Below are 16,228 nucleotides of genomic sequence, written 5' to 3'. Positions count from 1 at the left end.
TGTCCAGAATTCATCTCCATGCAAATTGATTATTGTTTAGAGACAAATGCATCTTCAGAAGTCTCTGCAAAAATACTCTGGGAAATTTTGAAGGTTTTTTTTAACAAGACAGATTATTTCATATCTTTCTCACAAAAATAAACTGGAAACTAAGAAGACATTAGTGTTAATTTGTGAACTCACCAGAACAGATCAAGAATATACAAGGTTCTCCAAATGAGGCACTTTATAGGGTGTGTCGTACGGCTAGGGGCCCTTGCCCAGCCAGGACACCTCTACGCTGGAAGGATTTGGGGAGGGAGCATATCCAAAGCATTACCTCCCCTGGTGCACTAGGTAGCAGGCCTCTTGGGTTGCAACGGTGCCTCAGACTCCTGCAGGGCTCCATGGGACCTGGATTTTGATGCAGCCCTGTTGGGTTCTGTGGGCGCTGCCAGGGGGTGCTACAGCTGCTGGTGAGCCCTTAATTGCAGCACTTCCACCACACCCAAAAGTGCTGCCAGAAATCGGTCAACAAGTACCTGGAGCACTTCCGGTGCCTTATAAAAAGAGCCAGCAGCCACTACTCTGTGAACCAGAGTTGAGTGGAAGAGGACACACCTTGCATTGATTACTGTCTTTCCAAAGAAAGATAAGGACTTGTTGCAATCTGCATCTTATAGACCAGTTTCACTTCTGAACAATGATGTTAAGAAACTGTCCATACATATGTGCATTGATAAAACTGCTTTATACCAGTCCAGACGCCTCTGTTTGCATTAACAAAATTATTTCAAACTACATCAAACCAGAACGTAGTACTTGTCAGGGATGCCCCCATCAGTATTGCTTTTTGTCATCACCATCAAGCTATTAGCTATTTACTTTTGAAATGCATCAGAGATAAAGGGGACTACTAGAGAAGGAACTGAACAGAAAATGTCACAATATGATGATGATATAGTACTGTATATATCAGACCCACAAACTTCCATACCAGTAGTCTTTAATGTCCTAGTAGAATTTCAAAAGATATCGGGAATCCAAAATAATTTGAATAAAAGTGTGCATTTTCCCGTTAACACCTTCTCATTTATTTTTCCAGAACAGTTTAAATAGGGTAAACATTACATGAAAATATAAAGATCTTTTTCAACATCATTTTGCTAAAAATATGTGAACAGATGGTCTACCCTTCATCTTACATTAGCAGTGAGAATCAACACTGTTAAGATGAACACCCTTCTTAAGCTTCTTATTCTATTTCAGAGCATCCCCATATGCATTAACAAATGTATTGTTATTTTAGAAATTAGAATCAATTATAACCTCATTTATATGGAATTCGAAACATCCATGTATCCAAAGGGCAACTCTACAATGACCTAAAGCAGCAGGGAGCATGGCACTACCTAACTTTCAGTTTTATTACTGGGTGGCAAACATACAAGCTATATAGCCATGGAATTTGACACAAATTGATGAATATACACAAGCCTGGTCTGCTGCACTTCTTTATATGCCCTGCTCTGTGCCCCAGTAAATACAAAGTATCATCAATATACTAATAATCCAATTGTCCATCAATCACTGAGAATATGAAACGAAAGTGTGAAGTACTTTAAGGCAGAGAAGCTTTTCCTGTTGCACCTCTTCTTGACAATCACCTTTTTCTACCCGGTCAAGCCTATACAGTTTTTAACCTTTGGAAAACATTTGGGATTAAAACACTTAAGAGATTTGTATATAGATAATGTCATTGCATCTTATGAGCAATTGTGCTTCCAGTTTAACTTCTATTAACACAATTTTTCCACTAGTTTCAAATCAGAAACTTTGCTACAAGGAACCTGCCCAGTTTCCTCAACTCCCAACCAATTCTGTTCCAGAAGAAATATTGATCAGTGTTGAAGACTCAGACAGCATCTCAGTAATATACAAAAATATACTGCTCAAACAAATTAAAGGAACACTTTTTAATCAGAGTATAGCATCATGTCAATGAAACTTCTGGGATATTGATCTGGTCAGTTAAGAAGCAGAGGGTGTTATTAATCCGTTTCAGCTGCTCTAGGTGCACTAGAGGGGCAACAATGAGACGACCCCCAAAACAGTTATGGTTTAACAGGTGGAGGCCACTGACATTTTTCCCTCCTCATCTTTTTTGTTTTTTCACTAGTTTTGCATTTGGCTACGGTCAACATAACTACTGGTAGCATGAGGCAATACCTGGACCCTACAGTGGTTGCACAGGTAGTCCAACTTCTCCAGGATGGCACTTCAATACGTGCCATTGCCAGAAGGTTTGCTGTGTCTCCCAGCACAGTCTCAAGGGCATGGAGGAGATTCCAGGAGACAGGCAGTTCTCTAGGGGAGCTGAACAGTACCGTAGAAGGTCCCTAAACCATCAGCAAGACCAGTATCTGGTCCTTTGGGCAAGGAGGAACAGGATGAGAACTGCCAGAGCTCTACAAAATGACCTCCAGCAGGCCACTGGTGTAAATGTCTCTGACCAAACAATCAGAAACAGACTTCATGAGGGTGGCCTGGCACCATGGAGCTCGATTGGCATTTGCCATAGAATACTAGAATTGACAGGTCCACCACTGGCGCCCTGTGCTTTTTACAGATGAGAGCAGGTTCACCCTGAGCACATGTTACAGATGTGAAAGGGACTGGAGAAGCCGTGGAGAATGTTATGCTGCCTATAACATCGTTCGGCACAACCGGTTTGGTGGTGGGTCAGTGATGGCCTGGGGAGGCATATCCGTGGGGGGACACACAGACCTTTACAGGCTAGACAACGGCACCTTGACTGCCATTAGGTATCGGGATGAAATCCTTGGACCCATGCTGGTGCAGTGGGTCCTGGGTTCCTCCTGGTCCTCCTTAGAGCTAGTCACAGGCAATCAGCTTAAAGTAGCTAATTCCATTTCTCCATCTCTCCCCGGTTGTTACACTGATAACTGCATTGGGATCCCTCTTGAAGAGGAGGAGCTTTGTCATCCAAGACTAACAGCAGAATTGATCGAGACCCTTTCAAGGACTATCAAACAACTGCTTGTGTCTGTGCTTTAGTCTTTTCTCTGCTGTACCTCAGGTGGTTAAATTTGTGGAGAAGAAGCAACTACCGATGGAGGAATGGTTTAGCGCTCCCCCTTGTGGATCCCTCGATGATACTCACAACAGTTCACTGCAGACAGGGCAGACCAGATTTTCCCTCGAATATCCTGGAGAATGGATTTCATTTTACCCTCAGGGATGATGGATTTGTAGCCCCTGGCAGGTCTCAGATGTAGACCCTGGCCTTGGGTCGGCTCACAGAGCAGGGCTAAAGAGTCGCATATGGGTTACCTCTGACCCTGGATGAGTGTAGCGAGGTGGCATGTATTAGCGGTCAGTGCAGGTGGGAGTTGGTGGGCATGGCTCCTTCCTGCGTGCGCTATTTGTGTCTCACTTGTCGGCGGCTTAGTGAATCCACGCCCCTTCTGTCGTGCTTTCCATGCTTTAGTGAATTATATATATGGATGGATATTCCTCTTTATGGAGTCACAGAACACCTGAGCAGCATAGTGGGTGTGGTCGCTGAAGAAGCGAAAGGCTCTTTTTAGAGCCACTCACCAGAAGTCTGTGTAAAGTGGCTAATCCCATTCCTCTGTCTACCATCTTCCCCTGGTTTAATACAATATCTTTAGTTTAGGTAGTTTGACTTATTTAACTGAAAAATATATTGCACAGTATGTTGCTCAAGAAGATCAGAATATATTAAATGATTGTGGATTTGTGTGTGAGTCTGCCCTGCGATGTGATGGTGCCCTATCCATGATTGATTCTTGTTTTGCTGCCTTAGTTTTTACCCTCTTACTACCCTCTATTTGAATTTGCAGATTGCAAAAGTAGTGTTTGAATAATTATAATGCTTTCTTTATCTTAAACCCCTTAACATGCACACGTACCGGTCCCGGTACATAACGACGATTGGACGACGTCACAATCATGTCACAGCCATGTGTGCATGCCCCTCTGTCATGCACCTCGACATACTACACATCAAATGAAAATTCAGAGTCTCGTCTTTCCGATGATATAAACCATTTTGACACACAACAACCACAGCACTGACACTAAATCCTTTTTTACAGAGAAGTAAATACTTTTAAGAGCTGACTTTTCCTACCTTTGACTACCTTTGAAGGCTCTCTGCAAGTCAAACATCAATATTTCCGAGCAATATTGATCTCATTCTGTCCGTAAGGCTCTAGGGAATATAATCCAGTAAAACGATTAGGTCCATAACACACGATAGATCCTCAAAGGGACAAAAACTCCAGAAAACTTTTTAACTCGAGACTAGCTCCGACATTTTTTTTCATCTCTATTGGTCATATCAGACGTAATTTGTTTCTGTCGGCAATAACCATGCTAAAGCATGTTACACGGAAGTGTTAGCTTCTTATTGACACCTAAGTTGGCCAATTACGAGGGGTCTGGGGGGTGACTGGCACCTCGTATAGCCAACGAGTGTCACAGACAGCTGAACGATGACGCACAACTCCAAACCCTGGTAGAATCTACCAGTTTGATTGGACGCTGTGAGTGACACTCCAAACTTACAGCCAATGAGCAGCTGAGCACGCCGATATGTAACTTGCCATACCAACTTGTAAACAAAACCAATCGGAGCTGCGCAAAGCTGGCATTTGTGCCAGTCTGCAGACTTGGTGCGTGATGGTTTATTGTGATTTCACCTAGTTTTTTCGCATTTTAAATATGGATAAACGTACAGATAAACGTAAATACACTCTCGATTAAGTCGTAGACGAATGTACGCGGCGTCACAGTTTTCAATCGGAAAATGGATATGTCTGAGGCAGAGAGCGACATGTGACACGCCCTTGTGCTTTCTGCCAGCTAGGGATTGCTACAATCAGTGGCACATGGAAAAACGCTGAGCTGTGTTGTAACAGTTTGTAAAAAATGTATATAGTTTGTGTGCATTTTATTAAAAAAAAAAGTAAAAAATAAAATATATATATACTTGTTTTGACTATTTTTATATTGAAATGTGTATTTTTTATTGTTTTTAGTATGGAATATGAATTTCCATAACTAGTAGAGTGACACTGTATGTAGATATAAATTCCTTTAGGTGTAAGCTTTCAGTAGAGCCCTCATTGATATATGTGGGTTGAAGCATTCAAAAGTTATTACACTTTTTCCATACGTTCCAAAATGTGGATAATGGATAAACCATAGGTCCCTCTAAAAAGCACCTGGACATGCCCACATAAAAACTGGTGTAAAAATGTCATTTTTACAGGTATTCTTTTCAAATTTGAAATGTGAGTAGTCAACAAGTTATTCTGTTGGTACATAGGTGTGTTTCTGTCCCCACCTACCTACTGCAGCTATAGAGGCCTTTATTTTCACAAAAAAACTTAGGCGAGAACAAAAAATTCATTTTTTCTGTGAGTTCTAATGTGCATAACTTTTGATCAGTCACACCTACAGTGATTCTGACTACTAAGGCTGAAACTAGAGAATGTTACCTTTACAAAGAGACCAAACGTGTTTATACTCCAGATAGTTCAATAACAGCAATGATTCTAATTTGGAGAGTTCAAATTATAAGCAATTTAGCAAAAATGACCCCACTTGATAAGGGGTAAGTTTTCATTTTATGTATTCCAACTTATTTGCTGGAAATTTCTGAATATTATTCCATACTCATTGTTTTTTTTATTTTGTATTCTTCTGATAAATTAGTGAGACCTTCCCAATATGTTCATGCTGTATACTGGCAAAAAACAGCTCCAGATGACTTAGGCTACTGCTGTCAGTTGTCTTATATGGAAGTTGATGTGATTCTCCTTCATTTCTGCCTCATCAATCGATGTTCAAAATGAGCAAAACATGTGTTATTAAGATCACTTTATTACCGTTTATCCCATCTAATCACCTTCAAATAATGTTTGTCCTAATTTCTTGTGTGTCTTGTGTTATGTATTCATAATATTTACAGAGTTGCGTTCTTTCATTGTACAGTAAATAGCAACAGAACAACACAGAAAAAGGTTATTACAATCATAATCAAAGAAAATTATTCACTTGATATACACAGTAGTTATTATCAGTTGGTTATTTAATGATTGGACAGCTCATACACAGAAAAGCTCCACAAATATAAGGTACTAGCTAACCTGCGGCGTACCATACGCTGCACAATCAGGCCGGTTTTTTAATGATTTTTAAGCACAGGGAGAAAATTAACATTTGAAAAATCGGTAATGTAATAAATCAGCAAGAAAAGCAACATTGTAACAATACACGGAACGAACCAACACACAATCGTCCGTGACTGAAAACTGGAGGACCGCCCGCGCGCCTCGCCTGCCAGACGGAGGGATGGGGTGCACGCGGGAGTGTGGAACGGGAGGAGAGGAGAAGGACGTCCATTCAGCTCCGTCCGTCATGCTAGTCTGCTGATTTCTCGTTCAGTAAGCGCTGCCCAGTCATGTGCCCACCTCCAACTCGTCACTTGAGTCGTCGTCTTTACACAGTCCAGATGTACCTGTGACTGACGTAGACGTTTCATTGCTCTGTGTGGTTTTGGCTGCTTTTCTATATATAATCCACCAAGACACCCGACAACGGTAGTAGCGAGGTGGGAGGGGGGTGTGTACAAAGGGTAGGGACGCAGCCAGTGGGAGAGTACGAGTTGCACTTAGTGGGAATTCCACGGTTTGCAGCCCGAATGGGGTTCAACGGCTTACCCACGCCTCCCTGCGCCGGGTAGACACACGCTCAATGTCATGCATAATTATTTATTGATGGCTAAACACTTCTGGAAAGACACGGTTTTGTAAAACGGGTTGGTGTGAGAATACAACAGTAAGCAAATGAAAAGATGGAACTCTGGAGAGAGCAAAATACAATACAATAGTGAACCTGCGGCATAACAAACGCTGCATTAATTATTTATTGATGGTTGAACACTTCTGGAAAGACACAGTTGTCTAAAAAGGAAGGGTTTGAGGAAACAACAGAAAGTGAATGAAAAGATGGAACTCTAGACTTTTCATTTCTCTGTGCGGTTTTGGCTGCCTTTATATATAGAATCCACCAAGACACCCGACCACGGTAGTAGCGAGGTGGGAGGGGGGTGTGAACAAAGTGCAGGAGCATCTAAGAAGACGCATGTTTGTCGCGGATGCAAATTGCTGTATGTAGCGTGTTAACAGTTTGCTATGGTGCACGCGGTCGTGCGTCGTAACCGAAAACTCGGTTTTTAAAGACTGCTTACTTCATTGTGCTTTAACCTCAGTTTTAAAGGATTATTTTAAGGATCCCATGGGATACCCCTCGCAAACCGTTTCACACGCTGCATATGGCGATTCACCTCCGCTAGAAACATGCCTCTATGAACAGTCAACGTAGCTCGGAGGTACATGAGGCCTCTACGACAGACAAATATAAATGACACCATTTTTTCTGTGTTGTCGCGTCCGAGTTGGTGGTCGTGGCCCTGCGAGTTGTCGTCGTATCCAATGGTCTTGGAGTTGGTGGGCATTGCTCCTAACTGCGTGCGCCATAGGTGTCTCACTTGTCGGCGGCTTAGTGAATCCACGCCCTTTCCGGCGTGCTTTCCATGCCTTAGTGAATTATATATATGGATACACCTCTTTATGAGATCCCTTGAATTTTATCAGGTAATTTGCTTGTTTCCACCACATAAAATACATAGATAAAAGGTTTAAGAACAAAGGCTTCTTTACAGAGCTGCTTAGAGATTCCATAGTCTACATGGGTATAAGCAGCCTTTAAATTTTATTACAAATGTGATATACACTACTGCTGAACCATTGAAATATGGACATTCTGTACAGTAATGGGATGTGGGGAAAAATGCATGACAAAGGAAAGTGAACACTAAAATCCATATTTGAAATACATTGCATTTCACAGAAAAGTGTCTTTTTCTTTTAATAAGCTTACTGTATCTTAACATAATACACCAGAATGTACTCCCAGTAGAATGTAATAAGCCTACAAACACAAGTTGGGTCTTCATACAGTTTTTGAAGGCAAGGTTAATATATAATTATTTTAACTCTCTGTTAAATGTGAAATATCATTTTAAGTTTGTACTCTTTCAATGAAATATGCTAATGCATTTTCATATATGTTATACTAATTTTGAAATAAAATCATTTTATGTATCTTTTAATATTTTAATTAAGAATTACAAAAGTTAAATGTAAGGAAGCCTAAAATGCAAGAAATACATTTACTTATATTTTGTTTGTTTGGATATTTTGTAACTAATAAACTGTACAGAAAGGGTATCTTCTTGAACAGCACACGTGCACCATTTGTTCCAGACTGCACCCACCGTGCAAATAAGTGTTTCTTGTTTTTCACATTCATTGTATCTAAATCTCAAGTGAGATTTGAAAAACATCTTTTATTGGTCTGTTGTGGTTCTTCACTGCCCCTTTACTAAAAAAACTTGAGTTGTGTAGTGCTAGTAGTAGAAGTATTAGCAGCAATAGTAGTAGCAGTAGATTATTGCCATATCTACACATACAATACCAAATCTACAAAAGACACTACTAGACAGTGTTGTAAAAAACTAATTGCATAGTGCAGATTTGTCAAAGCAGGCTTACATTCTAACAGTGTTCAGCTGTCAAATCTCATCTTTCATGTTCTTAGCTGACAGGAGTGCCCATCTGCTTCTCCTTTCAGAGCTGCCCTTCTGCACTCTTTTGAGGATGTACTATTTGAGTATTGGTGGCATTTCTGTTATCTTGAATGGGTTTGGCCTTTATTCTTTGGCCACTCTCATTAACAATTTTAATTATTTCCACAGAACTGCTACCCACTGTGTGTTTTTTTCTTGCATCATTCTCTATAAACTCTACAGACTGTAGTGCATGAAAATTTCAAGATGGGTGCTGTTTCTTAGTAGCTTGAAATCACCAAGTCTGGCACGGACCGTCTTAATCTGGTCAAATTTGCATAGCTCATTTGTCTTGCCGAATGTAATGTTTGCTTTAAGAATAAGTGGACTTCTTGACTTTACCAGCATGTTACATTCGGTATATTGAGCGATAGCCAAAAAAGACTGGATGATTATGCTATTTGTGTTGACGAGGAGGTGTAACTAATAATGTACTTACTGTACAGTATATCTGTAGACCTCTGTAGTGTGCCGTGGGTGTGTGTTTAAGTGAAAATTAACTTTAAATCAAATTAATTTCTCGGGTTTGAAGACATGGTGTTTTTAATTTTTTTATCACAGCTCTGGGAGACTAGATTCAAATTCTGGCATCATCATTGGATTTTTGGATTCTGCATGCTATACCTTTTCCCCTCTAGACACCTGCTTTTTATTTGTGATAGATTAGGTAGCGTCTTCAAATTGGTCCACTGTAAGTGTGATCAAACATTAAACCAATCTCACATGATTCAGGGTTGGTCCATGCCTTGAATCAGCTGAGATGGCGGCCAGGCTGCCCAGAGCTGGCATACTCTTCTTGAACCTGAACATCGATACTCATATGCTGAGATAGACTAGTGTGACGTGGACACATAACAACAGAGGTAAGTGCTTTGTGCATTTTATTTCCACCTAATCAACAGTGTCCAAATAAATAGTTCAGTACATTCTCCTTAATAAATAAGTCAATTAATTATCCAATAACATCGTTAACCATTCAGGGGAGGCACAGCTTTACAGTCACGTACAGGTACACTCTTGAAGTGTGTGTCATACTGAGTTTATTTAAAAACGCAACACCGGCATGGATCTCTTATGTGCTTCACCACACTCCCATGATCTTAAAATTGAATTAAGGTGGTTCAAACAATAGACAAATAAATAACAGAAGAAAGAAAATCATTTACAGAGCCTGATCAGTCATGTTTTCAAGGCATTCTGAATTTTAATTGCAACTCTTTAAAGCACCCTCGGGATTAGCAGAAAGCTTGTGGTTGGAGAGTACAGATATCCCATAAGAATTAATGTGTTACATGTCTTAAGGGTAAATCTGAATGAAAAATATATGTAGCACCAAACAGAAAATATCGTTATTAATGGATATCTGGATATAATACATACAAATAAAGTTCTCTCTATAGTGTCCAATATATAGTGTATAGTGAATCCAATTACCCTAATTCACAGCTGTGGGGTCCAGAATTTAACTTAACAGCACTGGATGTAAAACTGAACTTACTCTAGATGGGGCTCCAATTTCTAAAGTTAAGATAAATAAAACACTTGGCACAATGCCAATTCCATGTTTACTTTAGGAGTAGTAGTTTTATGGTCTCCTACTTTAGCAATATATTTCTTTAATTAAGCATGTATGAAACTGGCATTCAATATTAGAGGCTCATTATTGTATTTTAATATACATTCCAAGATTGGCCCTTGTCTTGAGTCCTTTTGCTGTCTTCAAATGGATGAAGCAGGTTTGAAGATGGATAAATGGATGAATGGATTATGATTAACCATGATTATGGTTGCAACCAATAGATTATCTTATTTGCAACACTGTCCACTTTTTAAGTTTCTGTATAGTATTATATTTAATTCACAATAGTTTTTATTGTTTAGTTGCTGTGCAACAGATAATTTACAAATGTAAAAAATTCTATGAATTTTGGATATTTTCTTCATCCTCCCCAACTTCCCATAATAAGTTACTACTGTTTGGTGCCATAGTTTGCAAATTAGGAATCTTTAAGTTGCATTTAAACTAATATTTAGTGTCAAGATGTTGGTAAAACACATTTCTGTTTCTAATAACACATACTAGTAGAAAAGTAAACCATAATTGAAAACGTCAGTATATGTTCTGCAACACTAGTTTATAATAATATAATAATAAGGTACACAATTGAAAACATACCAAAATGTACCAACACAGTGCTGTGACGGATAATGTGGTTCTTTTCTAATACTTGAGTCACAGGTTTGATTGATTTGGGACTAGAATAATCTTTATGTGCAGTTTAAAGGCCTACCCAACAAAACTATCTGTATCAATGATAAAATGTTATGCTTTATTAGGTGAATTATGGTTAGTACAACTGCTTATGATAAACTAGTATGAAAATAAATTGATGCATTTAAATCTTACAGAAGAAAGAGGAATGTTTAGTAGACAGCTAAAATAAGATTGTTGTATTTTCTATAGTCTCATGGGTTTTGTGCCATCTGTGTGTAAGATATAGTTTGCAATGAGGGATTCTATACAACCAGCAAAAATCTTAACTATTTTATTGGTTCCTGAACACTTCCTTTCTTATGTATTTTAATGCAGGATATCCTTGATAAGAAATTGTGAAAAACTACCCCTTCAGGATCATTTTATTGTCCAGGAATATCTTGAGAAGCCATTTTTAATGGAAGGTTACAAGTTTGACTTGAGAATTTACATTCTTGTTACATCGTGTGACCCACTGCGCATCTTCCTATATAATGATGGACTTGTGAGGATGGGTACTGAAAAGTATCATCCACCAAATGAATCCAACTTGGTAAGATAATTACCTCATAATGCATCTAATAATTACAGTGGTTCATTACTGTGTTTGGAATAGTTACATAAACTGATACTGAAGAAGTAATACAAGGTGACACAGAAAAACGGGAACTTTTGAAAAACCCAATAAAAATAAAAGAAATCCAACAAAAAAATTGTATTGACAGCAATTGAACCACTACAACTTGCCTTTTAAGAGACAGTAATCCAAATTATCAATGTCTGAAAATTACATCCTGTAGATGGCGTCCTCCTGTACGTATGCATTCTTCCAATCTGCTGTTGAGGTTCCCCATTGATCGCTGCAACATCTCAGCTGGGATACCACAAATTTTGTATTGAATTCTTTGTTTCAATTCATTCAGTATCCTTGGCCGAGTCGTGTGGACCTGACTCTTAAGGTAGCCCCACAAGAAAAAATCACAAATGGACAAATCCAGTGATCTTGAGGGCCAGGGAATGTCACCGAATCTTGAGATGACATGGTTAAGGAACAATTCTCGCACAGCTGCCATTGATTGCCTTACAATTGATTACTAAATTACTAAATGCCGAGATTGTTTACAGCTCAAGGTCCCTGTTCCGCAGTGCTGCCAACTGTACATGGCTGCCACTACGCATTTCAAAAGTTCCCGTTTTTCTGTGTCACCCTGTATTAATACTATACATAAAAATAAATATCACGTGATTCTGAAATGGGAATTTGGTTTTTTCAGCAATATGGTTTAAGTAATATAATATTTGTAAGTCTGTGAACTTTTGTCAATTTGTTGTACCCTAATTTCATTTACAATTAGGTCCATAAATATTTGGACAAAGACAACTTTTTTCTAATTTTGGTTCTGTACATTACCACAATTTTAAATGAAACAACTCAGATGCAGTTGAAGTGTAGACTTTCAGCTTTAATTCAGTGGGTTGAACAAAAGATTTCATAAAAATGTGAGGCAACTAAAGCATTTTATTAACACAATCCCTTAATTTCAGGGGCTCAAAAGTAATTGGACAAATTAAATAACTGGAAATAAAATGTTAATTTCTAATACTTGGTTGAAAACCCTTTGCTGGCAATGACAGCCTGAAGTCTTGAACTCTTGGACATCACCAGATGCTGGGTTTCTTCCTTTTTAATGCTCTGCCAGGCCTTTACTGCAGCAGCTTTCAGTTGCTGTTTGTTTGTGGGCCTTTCTGTCCGAAGTTTAGTCTTCAACAAGTGAAATGCATGCTCAATTGGGTTAAGATCAGGTGACTAACTTGGCCATTCAAGAATTTTCCACTTCTTTGCTTTAATAAACTCCTGGGTTGCTTTGGCTGTATGTTTTGGGTCATTGTCCATCTGTATCATGAAACACCACCCAATCAATTTGACTGCATTTAGCTGGATTTGAGCAGACAGTATGTCTCTGAACACCTCAGAATTCATTCGGCTGCTTCTGTCCTGTGTCACATCATCAATAAACACTAGTGTCCCAGTGCCACTGGCAGCCATGCACATCCAAGCCATCACACTGCCTCCACCGTGTTTTACAGATGATGTGGTATGCTTTGGATAATGTGCTGTTCCACGCCTTCTCCATACTTTTTTCTTGCCATCATTCTGGTAGAGGTTGATCTTGGTTTCATCTGTCCAAAGAATGTTTTTCCAGAACTGTGCTGGCTTTTTTAGATGTTCTTTAGCAAAGTCCAATCTAGCCTTTCTATTCTTGAGGCTTATAAGTGGCTTGCACCTTGCAGTGCACCCTCTGTATTTACTTTCATGCAGTCTTCTCTTTATGGTAGACTTGGATATCGATACGCCTACCCCCTGGGAGTGTTGTTCACTTGGTTGGCTGTTGTGAAGGGGTTTCCCTTCACCATGGAAATGATTCTGCGATCATCCACCACTGTTGTCTTCCGTGGACGCCCAGGCCTTTTTGCGTTGCTGAGTTCACCAGTGCTTGCTTTCTTTCTCAGGATGTACCAAACTGTAGATTTTGCCACTCGTAATATTGTAGCAATTTCTCGGATGGGTTTTTTCTGTTTTCACAGCTGAAGGATGGCTTCTTTCACCTGCATGGAGAGCTCCTTTGACCGCGTGTTGTCTGTTCACAGCAAAATCTTCCACATGCAAGCACCACACCTCAAATCAACTCCAGGCCTTTTATCTGCTTAATTGATAATGACATAACAGACTTGCCCACACCTGCCCATGAAATAGCCTTTGAGTCAACTGTCCAATTACTTTTGAGCCCCTGAAATGAAGGGATTGTGTTAAAAATGCTTTAGTTGCCTCACATTTTTATGCAATCTTTTTGTTCAACCCACGGAATTAAAGCTGAAAGTCTGCACTTCGATTGCATCTGAATTGTTTCATTTAAAATTCATTGTGGTAATGGACAGAACCAAAATTAGAAAAAAATTGTCTCTGTCCAAATATTTATGGACCTAACTGTAGGTACATGCTACAGTTATAGGAGATTTTCAAGACTTCTGAACATTTTCTAATCAATGTTAAGCCTTGCATTGTAAAATCTTTGCGAAACAGTACTTTCCATATGTCCTTCACATCAGTCCTTTTGTTCTTGTAGAACCAGCTCTGTATGCATCTGACAAATTATTCTGTGAATAAGCATAATGAAAACTTTGGGAGAGATGAGACGGCAGACCGGGGTAGCAAGCGCTCTATCAGGTGGTTCACAGAATTTCTGCGAACCAATGACTACGATGTGAGCAAATTCTGGGGAGACATCTCTGTAAGTGTAATGTGATATCACTGTTATATTTTTAACTTTTCTGTCAGAAGTATATTTAGTCTGTAGTTTTCACAGAGCTGGAGCTGTGCATCTGCTGTGGAAATACTGTGCTAAAGTGTAATTATGTTAATTATCAGTGGCTCCTGAAGCTTGAACTAGACCTGGCTGGTTAATACATTATAGCAAAACAATCCTTATTATCCAAAATAATTAAATATGTTATTTGGAAATCGTTACATTTAAATTTTTTAAATGTATAATATATTTTAAAGCCTAAAATATTATTAAGCTGTCATCATGAGTTTTTTTTTTAGAATAGTTAAGTGTGTCAGCTCTCAGAGGTGTGATTGTTGCCCAAAAATAGGAACAGACACATGATGAAATTGTATGCATGTAAATAAGGTAAAACTGGGTAAAATGATGGTTATCAGTGATGAACAGGGTTATGAATGCCAGACTGCATCTCCTACCTAAATGGCTGAGGTGTTACAGTGTAGAAGTCATTGTGTCAAACATGGATTGATTTGTCTTGCACTCCTTTCCACAGTCAACCTTTTTCCTGAATATTTTTTATGTTGGTAGAAGCTGTGAGGTTGGATAAGGTCAACTAAGTTTGTCAGCTAAGAGAGCTATCAGGAAGATGAAAAAAAAACTAAGATCTAAATACCTCAATTTTAAAAGAAATTCAGAGTAATTCCTGTAATAGGCAAGCAAATCCCTTCTCATTAAAAACTGTCTCAGTTCCATTTGTGTGTCTGTTGTAATATACTGCCCATAGATTCACTAAGACTGATTATAAGAAAGTGCAAATTAGGTGTTAAGCACTGAAAACACAGAACAAGGGAAAGGAAGATACTTGCACTTTATAATGTACAGTGCCTAAGCAAAGCAGTGCTGTGGGCAGAGATTTTTTAAGCAAAGCACATGTACAGATTATCCCATATTGAGGAAACTGTAAGGGCATCTAGTGAGAAAGAGGGCATGGAAGACTAGGATAGCCTGAATTACCTCCTTAGGACAGCTGAGGGCAGCTAATAATCCAAACAAAAAACTGGTGAGATTCCACTGGTAACTAAGGCATCTGCTGTGATATATCTATCTAAATTCAGATCAGGGTACGACAGTGGTATCTGGAGCTTCTAGCAACTTCGTAGACCTTCCATAACCCTGGCAGAGATTCGAAGGATGACCTTGAAAGTAAGAAGTAATTGAGATTAACGTTTCCTCCACCTCAGATTCATTCTGAGTCTTTAATTAAGACATAAGCCATTACAGAGACATTACAAGCCTGTATTGTTGATGCATTCTTGGATTTATGGGATTTTTGTAACATTCTGGTCCTCTACCTATTTTAATCCAAATAACCTAGGCTTAAACAGACCAAGAAATATTTTTCCAGCCTTGTTAGTTTACAGTGCTTACCCCATTGCAACTGTATGTTGTTATTCTTCAATAACAGAGTATTACTATGTTGGATCATTAGTTGCCATTATTCATGCAGTTTAATTTACCCATGGTAAGGTAAGGTGCGGAGCTTGGTCATCAATGAGAATTTCTGAGTTCTGTTCTGGATTGTGAGTAGCCAGTTTAAGTGTTAAGGGTGCCTAGCGAGGATGCCCCTTGCTATGATATGATGAACGGCTTATGTGTTTTACTTAGCTTGGGAATACCTAGGAAGACAGTTTTCGGGGGGATAGGTCTGGTCTGTCCTGTGCAGTCTGTCAACACAGTGACCCTCACCAGGAGAAACAATGCAAAAGAAATATTTTGAACAAAACAGCATTGTTAGAAGGTAATGAAAGTAAAGAGAAAATGGCAATGCTAAGGATCCAGCAAACCAAACAGAAAAAAAAATATATACTTGCTGTCTTTGACTTTTGATGTTGACTGTTGTATGATACTAGGACATTCATTTTCTGTTTGCATTTTCCCATTGCATTTAAGGATACACTGACTTGCACA

The 16,228-nt window shown here is 39.0% G+C and overlaps 1 protein-coding gene across 3 annotated transcripts in view; it reads left to right on the top strand.

The window, feature by feature from the left end:
• Positions 1-16,228, top strand: part of ttll7 (tubulin tyrosine ligase-like family, member 7) — a 254,532-nt gene that overhangs the window by 71,742 nt on the left and 166,562 nt on the right. For all 3 annotated transcript variants that reach the window (XM_039735295.1, XM_039735293.1, XM_039735294.1), the window contains exons 7-8: positions 11,313-11,529; positions 14,102-14,266. In XM_039735295.1, coding sequence (XP_039591229.1) covers positions 11,313-11,529; positions 14,102-14,266 — 382 coding nt within the window. The remainder of the gene's footprint in view (positions 1-11,312; positions 11,530-14,101; positions 14,267-16,228) is intronic.

Source organism: Polypterus senegalus, chromosome 14, assembly GCF_016835505.1.
Source record: "Polypterus senegalus isolate Bchr_013 chromosome 14, ASM1683550v1, whole genome shotgun sequence".
NCBI classification, from domain to species: domain Eukaryota; kingdom Metazoa; phylum Chordata; class Cladistia; order Polypteriformes; family Polypteridae; genus Polypterus; species Polypterus senegalus.
This window is presented reverse-complemented; position numbering and strand designations above follow the sequence as displayed.